The following is an 18,328-nucleotide window of genomic DNA, read 5'->3' as shown; positions in this document are numbered from 1 at the left end:
CAAGAATCTTCCAAGCTTTCAGTATCAAATAGAAACAGCCCCTCCTCTGCACTAAAGGACTTGTCAGGAAAACTCATGAAAAGTAAGTGCTGTGTGTTCCCTTTGCTTGGAAAAGTGGGAAATGAACGTTTTTGTACAGGGGGCAGCCTCAGTTCTCAGGCTCATAGCAAGCCTGATGTGATGTTGCAAGGAAGAAAGTTTTATGTATTATTGATGTTAACTGATGCTGGTCAGTTTGAGCTGTGTATTGCTTGTCTTGTTTAAAAATAAAAAAGCTGCTGAAGAGACTTCAAAATCATTGTGTACTCAATGAGCTTAGGTTGCTTCTGTTATTCCATGTGTAATCATAAGAAATTAAGTGAACGTTGCTATGTCCAGTTCTTCCCTCACCCGCCCCATCCCACCTTAAAAGAATTGCAGAAAGTTTGGATGGTGGGGCTGGGAATTCATAATTAACTTGTCATGGAAGGTAAATATCCTGTATTACATAGAATGACATAAGTAGTGGTTGCAAGAGACTTGTGGAGATTTATGTGTGGAATGTACTGTTTTTGTTCTTGGATTTATTTGATAGAGTTCCTCCCCTTGTAACTGATTTGTTGTCATTTGGATTCCACCTCTTCAGAGGCTGCTGGAAGTAAGGATGAAATTAAAATATTTCCTTTTGGTAGTGAGCTACATGCACAGTAACATGTTTCTCTACTTTGCATCTACTCAGTTCTCCCTCATTTGTGCAAGTCTGCAGCCAAAAAGGAAACACTTCTTTCTTCATATTGGTTCCTTTTGTTTGCCCAACTGTTTCCTCGTGTTGCATCCCTTTCTCTTGCTGTTTGTCTTTCTCATGTAGTTATTTATCATGTGCCTCCACAATACATAACCTCAGCCCCAAAGCCACTTAAACAGGGAAAATGATCTTTTAGTCACCAGTGCATTCTGATGTCTAAAAAGAATTTGAAAACACAGGGTCCTAATGGAGAAATCTGAAAAGAATTTGAGTGTAATTTTTTCCTCTCTTCCAGAGCAGAATCCCAAGTCTCAAAAGATGATGTGTAAAGAGCACAACTTGCTTGAGGCATATCATTTTAAGATTTTTTTTCTAGTAATTCCTATATAATGCAAGTGATTTCTCTGTAATGGGAGTAAAAATTGGGAATTTCACTTGTCTGAAAGCTGTTGCTTCTGGCACTATGGTGTGCGGCTGAGGAAGTGGGTTCTGCCTTGTGTGCTGGTAGGGAAAATTTGGAGCTGTGTTGTTTTATTCCATCTTAGTCCATGCTGGGTTTGTTGTGACCTGACTGGAGATCACCCAGTCCCTGCAGCTGGTCAGGGGCAGAATATGAATATCCTGCAGTGGAAACATCACTGAGAATTAGACAGCTGCTTTTCTGAAGAGGAAATATTTGTTACTCACTCACACCAAGGAATTCCAAGTTTGATTCTGTGTTTCTTCCCTGCAGGTATAGAACGGGATGCAGTTAGTACTTTTACCAAATATATTTCTCCAGATGCTGCTAAACCAATCCCTATTACAGAAGCAATGAGAAATGACATAGTTGGTAAGAATGAATAATTGCTTCCTCATTTCAGAGCTGCTCTGTCCCCATAAAAATGTGTCTCTAATATGTCACACATTTGCATTTATCTTTATTTTAATGAATTTTAAAGGCAGCCTTAAAAATATAGGAAATTACAAGTATCAGTGGATCTGACCTTCAGCAGTGCTGTGAATATCCTCATAAAAACTTTCAGAGAGTTTGTTTAAATTAAGGCAGGAGTTCTTGGTGGTTATGGAGGGGATCCAGATATGAGTGTCAATCAAATACTTTAGCCATGTTATTATTATTTGACCAGCCTGGAAAGCTCTTTGCTCAGTCAGAACCAGCTGATTCTGGTGGATTTGAACTGCAATTTTTCATTAACCAGTCCTTGCTCGTGCCTTCCAGCTCCATCAGCCAAATCCATGTTAAAATTAACCTGGTCTTTCTTTGCAGCAAAGATCTGTGGGGAGGATGGCCAAGTGGATCCCAACTGCTTTGTTACAGCCCAGTCCATAGTGTTCAGTGCAATGGAACAAGAGTAAGTTGATGCCCTGGTTTGGGTTCTTGTGTCTCTTGCCCTAAAGTTTCTGTTAAAAATGTTTATGGAGACATAACCATATCAGCACTTTTCTGTGCTGTATTTTATATTTGAAACTGCTCAGATCCTCTCCTCCAAATCCATTCTTGCTGAACTTGGCTGCTCACACTCTTGTGTTCTTTATCTCTTTCTTGTGCCATTTACAAACCTGCCCTGTTTCTTGCTTGTTTGGCTTTTATCCAACCAAAAGTATCAGAGTTCTGGGCAAGAGCTGATGGGTTCTGAGGGTGCCTTGGGTGCTGCTGACCCTGATAAGTGATTGTCCCTGTGTCTGTGCAGGCACTTTAGTGAGTTCCTGCGGAGTCACCATTTCTGTAAATACCAGATTGAGGTGCTGACCAGTGGGACTGTGTATCTGGCTGACATTCTGTTCTGTGAGTCAGCCCTCTTCTACTTCTCTGAGGTGAGTGGCAATGTTTGGGTTTGCTTTTAGATCCCTTTCTAGCAGATGGAAAAAATCTGTTCATTCCTTGATGGCTTTGGGTTGGATATTGGGCAGGAATTGTTCCCTGGCACAGGGTGCCCAGAGCAGCTGTGGCTGCCCCTGGATCCCTGGCAGTGTCCAAGGCCAGGCTGGTTGAGGTTTGGAGCAGCCTGGGATAGTGGAAGGTGTCCCTGCCATGGAACTGGATCATTTTTAAGGTCCCATTCCACCCAAACAATTCTGTAATTCTATGATTCTAAATATAATAAAAAACCCAAGGTGTATTTTTTCTGAGAGAAAATGCACTGAACTTTTTCATGCCCTCACGTAGAACTAATTCAAATGTTCAAACCTGTCTGTTGTGTTGTGGAATGAGCATTTGTGATTTCCTCTCAGTTAGTGAGTGCTTCTCAGAGTCTCTTTGCTTTGTAGAAGCTTTGACATTGTTATCTTGATCTTCACATTGTAGTGACTGTAAAAGCCTGGATTACAGATAGCAAATCACAACCAGTGCTATGTGGAGAGGGCATCTTTAGTGAAGTGATAGGTTAAATAAAAGATTTCACAGTTTCAGGCTTCTGCACCTTTAAGGAATCAGCTCTTGCAACACTTGTCCTGACAGTCTGACAAGCTGATGTAGTTTGAAACTGCAGCTTGGGAAGCTGAGACAATGTGCTGAGCTCAGTGTAAGCTAAATGTAGCGTGAAAATGGTGCTTCCTGTCCTAGGACAAGACAAATAGTTTTTTGGAAACTAAGTGTAAAAATAAGTACAGAAAAGAAATGTCAGAAGTTCTCTTTTTTTTCTCTCCTTTTCCCCCCCCAAGCAAGCTAAATCTGTCTGAAACAGAAATTCAAAATACTGTACCAAATTTTGCATCACTAATATATGGCCTATGTTTCTTGTTCTAAATGGGAAGAAGGAAGTTAAAAATTATTAAAAATTTCTTGCTAAAACTTCTTTAATCTCCTTTTTTTCTGCTTTCCCTTGCAGTACATGGAGAAGGAAGATGCAGTTAATGTACTGCAGTTCTGGTTGGCAGCAGATAACTTCCAGTCTCAGCTTGCTGCCAAAGAAGGCCAGTATGATGGGCAAGAAGCACAGAATGATGCCATGATTTTGTATGACAAGTGAGGGAGCTCAACAATCCTTTCCTTCTGTACTTGTGGTTTTGTGTTTGCTGTGCAAAAGGAACTTCTCTGCACTCTTGGGCTGGTCTGCTGAGATGCATTTTACCGAGGTGGCTTTTGATGTGCTTGCACACATGAACTGAATTTTTTTGATATACATGAGGAGAAATCCTTACAAGGATTCCATTCTTAAACATAATTCAGGATTTACAGGACTTTATTGCTTGATTTTGTTTGGTTGGGAAGTATCAAAGCTGATGGGTTGTCATTTGAAAATGGAAGGGGTTTAAGCCCAGTAGCAGATCCAGCACTTCAGGAAAACCTTAATGTTCAGATACTGTTATCCATATAAAGTAGGCTGTAGAAACTCTTCTCACATGTAATAAAAACCAACTAGTGCTTGTTCTTAGTATTGTGAAATATTTATTTTTTTAAGGAAGCAATCAGATCCTTTTTAACGTCAGACTTTCAGGAGAGGAACTTTCTTCCTGTACTTTGTGCTTCACTTTAGCAATAAGACAGCTGGGAGACAGACAGCACAACTGCTTCCAGGAAATGTTTGTTCTTAAGCTTAAGTGTGAGGCTCTACCACAGCTTATTACCCAAGGAGGAAATAATAATTGGAGAGGAAGAGGATTGAAGAGGAATCAATCATTCCCCCATCCTTACACTCAGTTTGCAAGGATGTGAGCAGTAGTGAGCAGCAGTAGCGCCAAAGCTGCTTTGGAGTTCTGGGTGTTTCCTGCTCCATTCTTGTTTCCCATTCTCTGTTTTTCATCTGTGTTTCAGGGCAGGGCTCTCAGACTGTTTCTGAGAGGGGGTATTTCACCTGTAGTAATGGGAACCAGGTGTGTGCAGTGTCTGGGGTGGGCACTGAGCACTGCAGAGGTTTGCAAATCCTGTTTGTGTTGTTTCCTTGCTCTCCCCAGGTACTTCTCCCTGCAGGCCACGCACCCTCTGGGCTTTGATGACTCTGTGAGGCTGGAGATTGAATCCAACATCTGCAGGGAGGGGGGGCCTCTCCCCAACTGCTTCACCACTCCCTTGAGGCAGGCCTGGACAACCATGGAGACGGTGAGATCCTCCCTCAGAGTGGGGTTCACACTCAGTGAGGGTGATGGGGGGAGTTCCATAGTGTGCCTTGATTTGTCCTGTTCCTTTACTGATTTCCTGTTTACCTGGATAATAGAACAACTTCAGGAAAATCTGCCAGACTCTTCCCCAGCCTGATTTGAAGATACCACCCACTGGTTGCTGTTGATGCTCTCTTTGTCTCATTGGGTGATTATTGCAGTTTAATGGAAGTAACAGAATTTCCTCCCATGTGAATTGCTATCAACAGCTTATTTTGTATCTTTAGAAAATTTTCCTTCCTCTTAGTGGGAGTTGTTTGCAAGTCTAATACAAGTGCTGTGGTTAATAATGCAACTCTGGGATACCCAGATACCAGAAATGAATGATTTGATTCTGGAGCTGCAGAGAATTGTGCACAGTGGAACAGAATAACTGTAAAGCCTGTTGAGCTGTCAAGGTTAAGTTTCTAGAGGAGAAAAAAAACCCTGAACCTCAGTTCCATTTACTGGGGGATTTCATTAGTAGGCAGTTGAGTTTGTTCATTTTGCTTTAGGATTAAAACTTAAAGCACTGCAGTTGCTAATCCACAATAATTCCATGCATGGATGCTTTTACTTGTGTTCCATCTACACAAGGACTGAGATGTTTGTGTGCTCTTCTCTAACTATGCAGACCAGCCTTAATTAAAGAGGACTTTTCCCATCTCTCAGGTTTTCCTACCTGGTTTCTTGTCCAGCAACCTTTACTACAAATACTTGAATGACCTCATCCATTCAGTACGAGGAGATGAATTCCCAGGAGGGAACATTGCACTGAGTATCCATGGCCCTGGTAGCTCTCCTGACAGTGATTCCATAGGGGGCACGGATGGCTCTGCCTCCCAGGTATCAGTTTGGGTTTCCTGTGTCAATATCCAAACTTTTATCCTGTAAGGAAACACCATTCCACTTTCATTTAAAACCTGTATTGTGTTAGGATGTGTTTAATCTACCTGCAGCTCAATTCTGTCAGAAGTGTCTCTGCTATTTGTTGTACCCAAAGCCTTGTGCTGCTATTTCTTTACATCAGTGATGTCTTTATTAAGTTGCTACTTTACTGAAGACTTTTTCATTATGCCATAATGCTTGTTATTAGAACTAACATTATTTTGCCAATACCATAGTTAACAACTCCAGGTGAAAATGGTTACTTGTGAATATGCTATCAAATTTAAATATAAACATGCTAGCTTTGTGTGCTCAGTTCTTTTAAAGTGCCAGATCTTCTGTCCTGAAGAGTAAACTCATTTCCAGGGCTGAAGGCATCTGCTCAAACACAGAGCAGATTCTGGCTAACCTGTAACCAGGACAGCTTGGAAACTGCAAGCCCAGCTGAGAGCAGAAGAGCCAAGCGACTGCTGCTTTTATTGAACTCTGCAGGGCTACCCTGAGCTTCAAACCCAGTATCCACACCAGTGTTAGTCATGTCCTGGCTTTCCAGCAACTTGGAATCTGTACCACCTGCTTGTGCTATTTTTAAACCTCCTAATTTGCAAGGAGGGAATATTCCTCCCCTAGCTGTGAAGTGAGGAATAAAATCTGTGTTCTTGCAGCCTCCTGCTGCTTGAACCTCTGAGCAGGAGGAACTGCTGGTAATTGGCTGGGCAATTTAGGAAATGAGGTGCTGCTTTCTGTGGTGTGCATTCCTGCTTGTGTGAATAGGAGAATCTCTGGGTCTCTGCATATTTTTGCATAAAGAGCAGCAGGAAAGGAAGCTGCCATTGGTGTTCCTGTTCCGTGCTGAGGCGATAATGGATTGCTGTGTGTTGCGCCCTCCCTGCTGTTGCTCTGATGTTTCCTTGGCTTTTTATTCATAATCTTATATAAATACTCCAGGCCAGAAGATAAATAATTTGTTCTCTGTGCATGGGGGAGGCATCTGTGTTTGGGAATTGCTTACCAAGAGCAGGAGAGGGATGTTCCAGACTCACAACAAATGATTTGCGAGCACACACGGATCTGTTGAGCTGATAATTGAGCAGCATGTGCTGACCTGGGCTTTGTGTCTTTGGCTCTGTCTACAGAATTTTATCATCCTCTGCTAACAACAATGTCCTGTGAGTTGGGAATTCAAGTCTGTGTAGACACACTGATTCTTTTATACTCTTGCTTAGAGACTTAAAGGAGGTTTATCTGTGTTAAAAGCACTAAAATTACAGTTTTGTTAAGAAACTGGTAGTTATCTGCATTGGGCACTAATACTTAGAATTTTTATTTGTAGTCCAATGTCAAAAAGGCTAATGTTAAAATCCTGAAAAATTTTGATGAAGCAATAATTGTAGATGCTGCAAGTCTGGATCCAGAATCTTTGTATCAACGAACATATGCAGGGTAAGGTTCATTTCAGTGTATTGTTTCCCTTCTGGTTACATGTTTCACCTCTGCTTCATTTTTGCTGTGTCCTCCTGCATGGAGAGTAGGCCTAAATGCAAGATCTTTGTCCATATCTTAATATTTGACAGTAACTTTATTTCAAGAGTGTTATTTAACACCCAGTGAATGTTTCTTTGACCAAAATGGCAGCCAGGAAAATATTTCTAATTGGTTTTTCTCTTCCTCTTAGTTGTTGTTCCTCTTTGATTCCAAAATGTAGCCAAGTATATAGCCAATTACAGCTTTCCATAATACAAGAGTTCTTTTGATCACCCACATGGTTCTTCACTCCTCTCCTCAGGAAGATGACGTTTGGAAGAGTCAGTGACCTGGGGCAGTTCATCAGAGAATCTGAACCAGAGCCTGATGTCAAAAAATCAAAAGGTTTGCTTTGCTCTTTCTCTCCATTTCTGTAAACATCTGCAGAGCTGCTCTCTTCCCTGCTGGAGTTAAGATAGGCAAAGTGTTTGACTCTTTCCAGATCTGTTTTAAGCCAAATAGAGATTCTGTGGGGATTGGCCTGTACTGAGGCAAAACCCATCTCTGGCCCAGTTTCCTACCCAAATTCTGCTTTTCTGGTCCAGCTGGCCTCCAGGGAGCATGAGCAGCCTGTGGGTGTTGGAGCTGTTGATGAAACCTGGCAGGGATGGAAGTGTCAGCAGCTGAGCTGGTGATCAAACCTTCAAAGCTTTGGTCTTGAGATGAAAAAGAGCTGCAGCTCTCCACATGCTTCCCACCCAGGCTGGGACCTGCTGCTGGTGCTGCTTTTCAGCTCTGGGGAAGGCTCAGTGTCCAAATGGCTGCAGGCAGTCCCTTGTCTTTCCTGCCACTCCTTCATGTCTGGAATGGCAGCAGAGCAAACCCTTCAGAAGGGTGACAGGAATCAGCTTTGTGTCTCACTTTGCTGACATACCTTGCTTGCTGTTTTTATCTCAACCAGGGTCCATGTTTTCACAAGCAATGAAGAAATGGGTTCAAGGAAATACAGATGAGGTGTGTCCCCTTTCATGTTCTTCTTGTGACTTTACACTTCAGAGAAATAAAGTATTGATGTTCTTAATTCTGGCTGTTATCTCTGAGGATCTTTCTGCTGCACCAAGAACAGGGGAGACTCTGTGTGCTAAATATAATTTGATTGCATGTATGTGTGAAATTGGTTTGCTCTTTGCCAGTGCTTGCTGGTTGAACTAATTAAGTGTGTGCTTGCAGTCAGGGTTTCTCTTATTGTGGTTTTATTTATCTGTAAATAGGGGTGGAAGTGCTATTTGAGTGACCACTGTACATGGATTCCAGGCTGCATTTTCCGCCTCTGAGGGGCTTGGACAAATCCCCAAGAGATAAATCTAAAATCTCCACTAACTCTCTTGGAAATTGCATCAAGCCTTAGGTACAATAATTGAAATTAACACTTGGAAGCCAGGTGCATTTCCATCGAGGGAGGATGTGTTCATACAGGTTATGGAGTTGTGGAGGTTACCCTGACTCCAAGGCTGTGCTGAGAGCACTGTGTTTGTCTTTTAAGAACCTGAGGCTATCTGTGTTTTGGGCTGTGTTTTTCAGGCTCAAGAAGAGATGGCTTGGAGGATAGCAAAGATGATTGTCAACGACGTCATGCAGCAGGCGCAGTGTGAGCAGCCCTTGGAGAAGGTCACCAAGGTAGGGGGGTGGAAAGGCTGCTGTCTTCATCTGGCTCCAGCCAGGCTGTGGGAGGAGCAGAGCTCTCACTTGCCTTCCTCCTGTGGCTGAAACCCACGCTGGAAAATGTTCAAACCAGCAGAGCATGAGAGGAAGAAACAAAGGTTGGAAGTGTTTGGGCCTACGTGTGATGTAGGAATTTCTTAGCAGATGCCTGTGGTGGTTCTTCTGTGCAAGCATTAAACTTATCTCAGTTTGAGTCTACAAACTGCCTAATTAGTTAAAAGGGTGATCTGTGCTGCAGGATGAAATGTAATTCCTGACTTGAGCTCACACTTGCTGTGTCCTCTTAGTCAGTAGTGGTATTTCTGCTTGAAGTTCAGTAAAAGTCAGCAGCTGTGAATTTGTCTCACTGGGTGCTCTCATTTGCACAGTTCTGTCTCCAGACTTTACAAAGACACAGTAACGCTGTGCATGGGTTTGTGTGTTGCTGCTTAGTGGCTGTTGTTGTACAGCCCATGTGTTCTCTGTGTAAAAAAATCTCAGCTGTGAGGCAGCAGTTGGATTTTGTGAAATGTTGGTGACAGCAGGTTACCAAGTTAATGTCTGGTACTTCTGACTTTCAGGCATGTGAGTTTGTAAAAATTAACTTGCATTATGTTCAGTTATTGAAAGTACACATGTGCCAGAGCCCAGTTTTTGGATCCCAATGGGTGGATCCATAGTTTCACTGGGAGTGAGCACTGATTATTTTCTTTCTAATAGAGCAGTAACATTTAAATAACTTGTACAATGACTTTACTTAATAGCTTGGCTGCAATGATACAATTCCAGTCTGCCTGCATGAAAAGGTCACTCAGAACAGTATTTAGAATTCTCAAATGACTGCAGATGCTCTGGATTCAATTAAGCAAGTAATCAAAAGGTTGAGTGTTTGGATTAGGTTTGGAGGTTTTTTCTCCCCCAAACTCAAACAAACCTGGCTTCAATGTTTTTAAACACAAAATGTCTTTCTATTGAACAGTTACATTGCATGTTTTAGGGTAAAATTAACTGGTTTTCCCTTTTCCAGCTATGATTTTAGAAACTCCAGGACAGGAAATCTGGTTTTCCACTTTGAGAATGAGTGAACTTTCCCTATTGGTGGATTCTTTAACACAGCCAATAAAAACAAAGCACTGTTACTCCAACCACTGGAATCCCCCTCATTTCTGAGGAAGAATGAAAAAGAAGCAATCCTGGACCTCCACTGTAGAGAGTGAAGAAACACTTTTGCCTGGTGTATGTGGCATTCACAGAAATGATGGTTCTGAGATGAAGATGCAGTTTACAAATAATGTCACTGAGGAACTGTGATTGACTTCACAAATACTTGACCCTGTCTCAAAAAAAGACTTTCAAGCAAAATATCTGCAATGGGACACAGAGGCCACAACAGAGGGGAAGGTTTTGCTGTAGTTTCTGGTTCTACTGCTTGTAATTTTTAAACACAGACTTGGAAGGGCTGTGGGGCAAATCCATGGGCAGTGAATGACCTGGGAAGTTCTAAGTTTAATTTTCCGTTACTTGAAATAGATGAGTATTCAAGTGTAAGATAAATGTATTTTACTTCATAACTGCATTAACTTTGAAGGCAGTGTAGAAGGGTCAGGAACTCCTCCTTGTTGAGCTCCTACACCTGCACACACACACACACATCTCCCCTGCTTCCACCACGGGGCAGAGCCAAGGCTGGTCCTGCAGCCCCTCTGCTCCCACCTTGGACCCTCCACTTCCTGTCCTCACCATCCCACGAGCAAGGAAAGAAGGAATTGCTGCCATTCTCCATCGCTTGTTGTCCTTCACCCAACGTAGGATCTAATTCCAGATGTTTGGTTTACAAAGAAAAACAGTTTTTAATGACCTCTGGCCTTCTTCCTGGCACTGTCCACACTTACCATGTTACACAGCACCTCCTTTTTTCCCCCAGCAAATCAATTTTGCAGGGTAGCAGAAGTACTCAGTGTCTCACCCTTATGTTACTGCTGCATTTTTAGTATACGACACTTTTATTTTGGGTCTTTTTTTTTAACTCTAATGATTGCTTTTCTCCTCAAACTTGTGCAAAGAAATCACTATGCGAAGAACTCAAATCATTTCCAATGTTCAGAATATCTTGATTGACTAGAAAGTGTTATTCTGTTGCAATATTTGATTGTATAGAGACACACTGTATTGTTATGAAAAAGCAAAAAAGGCTGTGTATAGGTTTTTGGTACTATGTACCACCTCTTATTTCTCTCATACCCAAGCATTCATGTACTTAAAACATACTATATTTAATTGTGTTTTGATTTAAAATATATAAGTATTAAAATTTGTGTCGATTTTCTGTTTTCACGGGGTTTGAAGTTACATGGGATGGGGTTTTTAATGTGAATTTTAGGGGTAATTTTGCCCTCATTTCTTAATGGATTATGTTTATGGCAATGTGGTAAATAAGATTAATTCTTATTTAAATACTAAATGAGTTGTTCAGTCACAGGGCATGGCAGAAGTTGGGCTGGGAAAGGTGTAAAGGGGCAGGGGTTGGTCCTGAAGTATTGACCCACACTAAACTCTTACCTATTTTAGTGCACTTCTGCCTCAGTTTCCCCCCTGGGCAGGATCCTGACTAATCCGGGGTATGTTCAGGGATTACAGCTCCCAGATTTGCGTATGGATATTGCTCAGGGCTGCGTTTCCTTATCTGTGGGCCGGATTGAGTGTGAGAGGATCGGCCCACCTTGAGTCGTTTTGGCACCAATCCCCCGAGGTTTTGGGAGGTTTTGGACCCGCAGGAGTTGTCCCTGGCCGGCCTCGAACCCGCGGCTCCAGCTGCGGCGCTCCGGGGTCTCCTCGCCCTCTCCTGGGATTCCCCCGCGCGGCTCCTGCTCGGTGCGGGCTGTTTCTTCCTCCCACGGGCCCCACGCGGGTTCCCCTGTAGAGGTTCCCTGTCCCCGGGCGGGTATCGCGCGCGGGGTGGGGGCTGTGCCCGCAGCCCGCTGGGGCTCCCGGCGCTGAGCCCGCTGTCCCGCAGAACATGTCGCCGGACGAGGAGGATGTGCAGCGGCTCCTGATCCAGTTCCGCGATGAGGCAGGGGAGTGCCTGGGCTCCCCCTTCGACGTCCCGGTCACCATCACCCCGGACAAGCTGCAGTTGGTCTGCAACGCCCTCCTACAGAAGGTGAGACCCCTCCCCAGCTCCCCGGTACCCCCAGCCCGACCCGGCGCCGCCCCTCGCTACCTCACCTGCCTTTCCTCCCGCAGGATGAGCCGGTGCCTCTGGCCTTCTTCGTCCACGATGCCGAGATCGTGGCGTCGCTGGAGAAGACCCTGGCAGGGCAGAGCGTGGAGACAGAGAAGGTCCTGGACATCATCTACCAGCCGCAGGCGGTGTTCAGGGTGCGGGCGGTCACACGCTGCACCAGCTCTCTGGAGGGACACACCGAGGCCGTCATCTCGGTGGCTTTCAGCCCCACGGGAAAGTACGAGGGTGTGGCTGCAGGCGGGGATCAGGGCAAGGCAGCAGCTGCCGTTGTCCTGTCCTGGGGACACTGTGCTGAGCTGTTCCCCCTCTCCCAGATACCTGGCGAGTGGCTCTGGAGACACCACTGTCCGTTTCTGGGACCTGAGCACGGAAACGCCACAGTTCACGGCCAAAGGTGGGTGCTGGGGAGTGCCAGGAGGGCAGCCTGTGACCCCCTCCCTCATAGACCCCCTGACTGCCTGGGGGACAAGCAGGGCAGAGCCTGGTGCTGTCTGAGCTGGGACTGCAGCCTGGGGAGGGAGTAGCTCTCTTTGGCAAAGTGGAGAAAGAGGGGCTGGCCAGGAGGAGCACAGAGTGGCTTCCTGCTGGGACACCAGGGACAGGCCCAGCTCTCCACTCACCCACTCGTGCTCTCTCTCTCTGCCAGGTCACCGGCACTGGGTGCTCAGCATTGCTTGGTCACCTGATGGCAAGAAACTGGCCTCGGGCTGCAAGAACAGCCAGGTACACCTGGGCTCCCTCAGCATGGGGCTGGGGGGGATTAGGGGTGTTTCTTGTTTCTTCAGGGGTGTCAGGGGGTTATCCCATTGTTTGGAGCAGAATTCCCATTCTCCAGAAGAGCTCTGTGTGTGGATGTGTGGTATTGCAAGAAGCCTCTCTGTGCCAGGCAGTGCTCTGGCATTGTCACCTTGGGGAGCTCTTGCTGCTGAGTCCTGCTCTCTTGTGGCAGATGCTTTTCCCTCTGTCCAGGAAAGAGTCCAGGCTTTGGATGTCGTCCTTGGCAGGCAGCTCCATCACGAGGGAGGTGTCTGGAGTGAGTGTGGGTCAGGGCTGCTGTTGGTGTGATCCAGCCATGCAGCAGCAGCCTGGTTACAGTGTTCCCACACAGACACGGCCAAATTCCCTCTTGCGCAAATGTGAAAGCAGTTCAGCTCTCCCGTGGGGCAAAATTGGTGTGCTTGAAGTGCAGAAATGCCTGGGGAAGCAGGAGTGTGTGTTCAATTGGGAGCTGAGCTCTGACCTTTGAATGGTCTGGGAGCAATGACAGCACTCATGGAGCTGCCAAAGTTGTGATGCCAATCCCAAGGAAATGTCGTGGGCCAGGGTGGTTCAGCCATGGTTTGGTGCTGGTCTGCCTTTAATTGAACCCAGAGAGCTGTTTGTCCTCCTTTTCCCTATTTCTCCTAGGTTCTTAAGTAGGAGATGACTAATGCCTTGGCTCTTAAGATGAACATTTATGTAGAGAGAGAATCAACAAGAGAAAACCAGCATGTGTCCCACCCACAGCATCCGATAATCAGCAGCGTTTAGCTGTGGCTTTCACTGTGCTCTGCAAACACTCCCTGAGTTTCTGGCACGGGGCGGCTCTTTGGGGACTGTATCCTTTTTGAGTCAGATAACTTTGTAGCAGCAGTGTTGTAGGCAGGCAGGAGGTCAATCAGGTCTCATTCTTTTGGGTGTCAGCTGATTGCTGCAGGGATTTGGAAAGGCATCCAGCCCCCTTCCCCTGCTGCTGCCTGCGAGTGCAAACACGATGCCAAGGACACCTCTGCTTTCTAAATGGAGCTCCAACGTCTCTGGGATTCACATGATGTCTGTGGCCTGACGTGACCCTCGTGCTTCCTCTCTTGCCCAGATCTTCCTCTGGGACCCAGCCACTGGCAGCCAGATCGGCCGGGTGCTCTCTGGCCACTCCAAATGGATCACATGTCTGTGCTGGGAGCCACTCCACAGGTAAGTGAAGGGGCCAGCTCAGCCCTTCCCCTTTGCTCCTGTGGAAAAGAGCAGCCTGACCTGAAGGGCATTGCTCCTGTTTGCCTTTCTCCTGTTACGGGAAAAAGCCCATGTAGAACAGCTCTCAAGGTGAGCTGAGAGCCAGGAGTCCCAGCTGCTGCTCACAGTCCCTGGGAGTTGCTGGGGAATCACTGCCAGGCTGTGTCTCTTTTCTCCTGGGAATAAAGACACACCTGCCTGTGGAAAACACTGCTTTTGTGGTGCTTGACAAACACTGATGTGCTGAGGTGGGAGCAGGGAAGCTTTGTGGTGTCCAAGGGCAGAGCACTCCTTTCTGCTCTCCTGATCCTGCTGGCCTCTGTCATCCTGTTTGTTTATCATCAGGGATGATTAACTGTACAATCCCCTTATCCCTTCGATCAGCTAAAGCTCCCTCTGGGAGAGGTGGGTGGAAGGGGACAGTCGTAGCCATTAATCCAAGATGTTACAGAAATAAATAAAAAAGAAAAAGGGCCCCTTCAGAGCAGAGCCCTTCAAATTGAATTTGCCAGTAGGAAGCTCCAGCTATTTGCAGACAATTAACTGGATTAGCAAAAAAATGATTGTAAGGAAGATGAGGAAATGGGGAGAGAGACATGACCCTGCCAGGACTGCAGTTCTCTTTCTTCAGCCAGTTCCAGTGCAATGGAAGGGGCCGTGCTCTTCCTCACTGCTGGTGCAACCATGCAGAGTGATAAAGATGTGCAAAGGACAGAGGGGCTGTGGCTGCCCTGTCCTTGCTGGGTTGTGGCCAGATGTGTTCAGTTTGTCCCCTGAGCCACAATGGATGTGGATGGAGAGAGTTCCTTTCAGCCCTGTCAACACAACAGCACTCTGTCCACAGGCTGGAGATGAAGCATGGCAGAGGCAGGGGAACATCCAACACATTCCCAATGCCATGGATCTGTGCTCCCTGTGTGAGGCTGATCCCCTGCCCAGGGCTCTCTCCAGCCTGTGCCCAGGGAAGGTGCCACTTTGTGGTGACTCGTTAGCCAGTGGGTTAAAGTTGTGCAAGCAAGGTCACTGCCAAGGCCTCAGCTGCCAGGTTTACCCTGGATTGATTTCTCCAATGTGCAGCTCAGGAGTTGGTTTGGAGAAGGCATTTGTCTGCCTCTCCCCTGCCTTGTGAGACCTTGTTCCCTGTAGATCAGTGCTCTGCCCCTGTCCGGCCTCTCTCTGATCTTAAGGCAAAAGAAAGTTGCATTTTATTGCCTGCTGGACCCTTGAATCCTCTGGGGCTGGTGGGGAAGTAGCTGAGGGGAGCTGCACAAATGGATTTGATCTCTTTGCCCAGAAACCCAGAGTGCCGTTACCTGGCCAGTGCCTCCAAGGACGGCAGCATCCGCATCTGGGACACGCTGATGGGCAGGTGTGACAAAATCCTCACAAGCCACACGCAGTCCGTGACCTGTGTGAAGTGGGGGGGCGATGGCTTGCTCTACTCCTCCTCCCAGGACAGGACCATCAAAGTCTGGAGGAGCCAGGATGTAAGTGAAGGACTGTGCTTGGGCTGCTGGGCACACTGTGGGGTAGCTTTGCTCTTCCTGGCACAGCTTGTGCCCTGAAAAACAGAGCTGCTCTATCTTCTGACCTGTCAGACCTGTTGCTTGGCACCATTTGCAAGGGGTATCAGCTGTTGTGTGATGTTTTCATCCTTAAGAGCATTAAATGGGGCTAAAAGCTGGAAACATCCCTGCAGCAACCTGAGCTGATGGGTGTTGTGCAAGAGAAACCGATTCCTGAAGCTCAACAGTGTTCTGTCTTCCCTGCTTACTTAACCTGCCTGCAGCTGGTTTGGAAAGTTTGGGGTGTGTCCCTGCAGCCTGGTGGCTGTGTCCTGTCCCTGTCTGAGGGTGGCTCTGTCCCCAGGGTGTCCTGTGCCGCACGCTGCAGGGCCACGCTCACTGGGTGAACACCATGGCCCTGAGCACCGACTACGTTCTCCGCACCGGTGCCTTCGAGCCGGCCGAGGCCACCATCAACCCCCAGGATGTCAAAGGCTCCTGTGAGTGCAGCACCCACCTTGGAGGCTGGGGGAGAACTGGTCATGCTGGAAGTCAAGATTTTTCTTGCCCATGCCAGGGTGGAGCAGTTTGGGGGATGGGGAGGTCACTGGTAAATTGAGCGGTCACAAATGCTCCTGCTAAACCCGCAGAGCCAGGATTGGAATTGGCATGACAAGGTTTAAAATTTCTTTTCATCTAAGGATTGCCAATCTCTCTTTCACCCTCTTTTTCCCTTTTTCAGTGTCAGAACTGAAAGAGAGGGCACTGCAGAGGTACAACCAAGTCCGGGTAAGTCCCTTTTGTCCCTGCTGTCACTGGTGAAAGCAGTGGACACCCCAACACTGGTGTGCTTCCAAGCTCTCCACACCTGGCTTGTACAAAACTTGGGCTCTTTCATCCCTTTTTCAGGGCCAGGAACCAGAAAGGCTCGTCTCGGGGTCAGATGATTTCACTCTGTTTCTTTGGAGACCAGCAGAAGACAAGAAGCCACTGGAGAGAATGACAGGCCACCAGGCATTGATTAACCAAGTCCTGTTCTCACCAGACACCAGGACAATCGCTAGTGCTTCCTTTGACAAGTCCATAAAGCTCTGGGATGGTAGGACAGGAAAGTGAGTTGGTTTGTTCTGTTAGAGGTGGTGCTGCTATGGAGTCTGTGTGTAATGCTCTGGGCACACAGGGCTGGGCCCCAGTGCATTGCCAGCAGCTCCCTGGCATGTTCAGCATCTCTGTGGCCTCAACTCATACAAGGCCACTCTGCTGCTTCTGCGTTTTTCTGCCCTTGGGAAGTCTTGTCTGGCTTTTCTTGTGTCAGGGTGTCTGTGCTTGGCCCTGTGTGTGCAGCCCCACTGTGACTCAGCCACAGCACTGCCTGGCACCTGTTTGCACACCCTGTTGTTGCAGGGTCAGTTCTTCGGGGCAGGCGCAGCTGTGGTGGGTTGGGATGTTCCACTCCAGTGATCTCCTGAAGATGTGTGTGTTGGGAACTGGAGACTGACCCAGTTTAAACAGTTCTTGTGCCAGAGAACAGCTTGTTCTGGATGATGCAAATTCTTGTAGTTACAAGTAGTGCTGTTGGTGTTTGGATGCTCCTGTAATCCAACTTTTAACTTTCAGCTGCAGTACTGGTGAGCTCTTGGAGGCAGCAAACCAACCTTAAAGCTTATGAGCTTGGCTTTCATGTCAGTGATTTTAAAGGTCCTTCTAAATCTGGGCTGCTCAGCCAGTGATGGAAGGATACACCTGTGCAATGAGGCTGAAGTGTTGCCTGCTGGATAAGGGTCTCTTGTCTGAGGGGGTGAGATGAGGAGGCATCCTCTAGAAGGTTCTGAGCCCACTTGGGAGAGTTTTTGGATGGACTCTGTCTAGCAATTGACTGCCTGGAGTGTGCTGGGCATCCTGTGACTGTGGTGGATAAGAAACATGAATGCAAAGGCAAGTTTGGAACAAAGCCTGCTGCTCTGACAGCCTGTCCTTGTGCCCAGGTACCTGACGTCGCTGCGGGGCCACGTCTCGGCCGTGTACCAGATCGCCTGGTCAGCCGACAGCCGCTTGCTGGTGAGCGGCAGCAGCGACAGCACCCTCAAGGTCTGGGATGCCAAGACAAAGAAATTGGCCATCGATCTGCCCGGCCACGCGGATGAGGTGAGCTGCCTGCTGGGGCTGAGGGGTTTGGGAGGCAGCAGTGACCCCTCCTCCCAGCACAGGTGACTGATTTCCATCACACCAGGTGTATGCAGCGGATTGGAGCCTGGACGGACAGAGGGTGGCGAGTGGAGGGAAGGACAAGTGTTTGCGCATGTGAGTAACCTGTTTGTCCACGAGGATTTTGCAGCTACTCCGTGTGTCCCTCAGAGCCACAGTGCCCTTGCAAAGACCTGTGTGTTTAGGGCATGATCTCCTTGCAGAGAGCACTGTGTCAGATCCCAGCTGGGAGACCTGACCTCTCTCAGGGCAGGAGCTGTAGCTGGGAGATAACTAGAAAGCAGAGCCTCTCCAGCCGAGGGGGCTGGAATTTGACTCAGGATGAAATTTGACTCAGATATTTTGACTCCTGGAGAGGGAAAGGAACAGTTGCACCAGCTGGTCCGGTCTTCCTTTCTGACCTTCTTCCCTCTCCCAGTTTATGCAGACAAATTCCTGGGAGCTGGTTGCCATTTGCCTGTGGCTGGTGACCCCAGGTCCCTGTGGTGCTGCTCTTGCCTGGTGCCTGCTGGGCCCTGGGGCAGAGCT

At 47.1% G+C, this 18,328-nt stretch overlaps 2 protein-coding genes across 2 annotated transcripts in view; both read left to right on the top strand.

Moving 5' to 3' along the window:
• The window catches only part of AKAP10 (A-kinase anchoring protein 10), a 21,558-nt gene extending 10,389 nt beyond the window's left edge, over positions 1–11,169 (top strand). Inside the window, exons 4-15 of the mRNA XM_005424481.2 lie at positions 1–82; positions 1,458–1,556; positions 1,992–2,076; positions 2,416–2,539; positions 3,553–3,689; positions 4,619–4,763; positions 5,474–5,647; positions 7,023–7,132; positions 7,476–7,558; positions 8,115–8,167; positions 8,735–8,830; positions 9,882–11,169. The exon at positions 1–82 is cut by the window's left edge and continues 425 nt beyond it. Of these exons, the coding sequence (XP_005424538.1) occupies positions 1–82; positions 1,458–1,556; positions 1,992–2,076; positions 2,416–2,539; positions 3,553–3,689; positions 4,619–4,763; positions 5,474–5,647; positions 7,023–7,132; positions 7,476–7,558; positions 8,115–8,167; positions 8,735–8,830; positions 9,882–9,887 (1,194 nt within the window). The 3' untranslated portion in view covers positions 9,888–11,169. The remainder of the gene's footprint in view (positions 83–1,457; positions 1,557–1,991; positions 2,077–2,415; positions 2,540–3,552; positions 3,690–4,618; positions 4,764–5,473; positions 5,648–7,022; positions 7,133–7,475; positions 7,559–8,114; positions 8,168–8,734; positions 8,831–9,881) is intronic.
• Positions 11,170–11,700: 531 nt separating this feature from the next.
• Positions 11,701–18,328, top strand: part of NLE1 (notchless homolog 1) — a 13,312-nt gene continuing 6,684 nt past the window's right edge. The window contains exons 1-12 of the mRNA XM_031059780.1: positions 11,701–11,725; positions 11,868–12,014; positions 12,098–12,315; positions 12,413–12,492; positions 12,745–12,821; positions 13,954–14,051; positions 15,385–15,577; positions 15,960–16,095; positions 16,338–16,384; positions 16,505–16,707; positions 17,581–17,740; positions 17,826–17,896. Of these exons, the coding sequence (XP_030915640.1) occupies positions 11,871–12,014; positions 12,098–12,315; positions 12,413–12,492; positions 12,745–12,821; positions 13,954–14,051; positions 15,385–15,577; positions 15,960–16,095; positions 16,338–16,384; positions 16,505–16,707; positions 17,581–17,740; positions 17,826–17,896 (1,427 nt within the window). The 5' untranslated portion in view covers positions 11,701–11,725; positions 11,868–11,870. The remainder of the gene's footprint in view (positions 11,726–11,867; positions 12,015–12,097; positions 12,316–12,412; positions 12,493–12,744; positions 12,822–13,953; positions 14,052–15,384; positions 15,578–15,959; positions 16,096–16,337; positions 16,385–16,504; positions 16,708–17,580; positions 17,741–17,825; positions 17,897–18,328) is intronic.

This window comes from Geospiza fortis, unplaced genomic scaffold (genome assembly GCF_000277835.1).
Source record: "Geospiza fortis unplaced genomic scaffold, GeoFor_1.0 scaffold538, whole genome shotgun sequence".
Lineage (NCBI taxonomy): Eukaryota > Metazoa > Chordata > Aves > Passeriformes > Thraupidae > Geospiza > Geospiza fortis.
The sequence above is the reverse complement of the archived record's forward strand: the minus strand, read 5'-3'. Positions and strand labels throughout refer to the sequence as shown.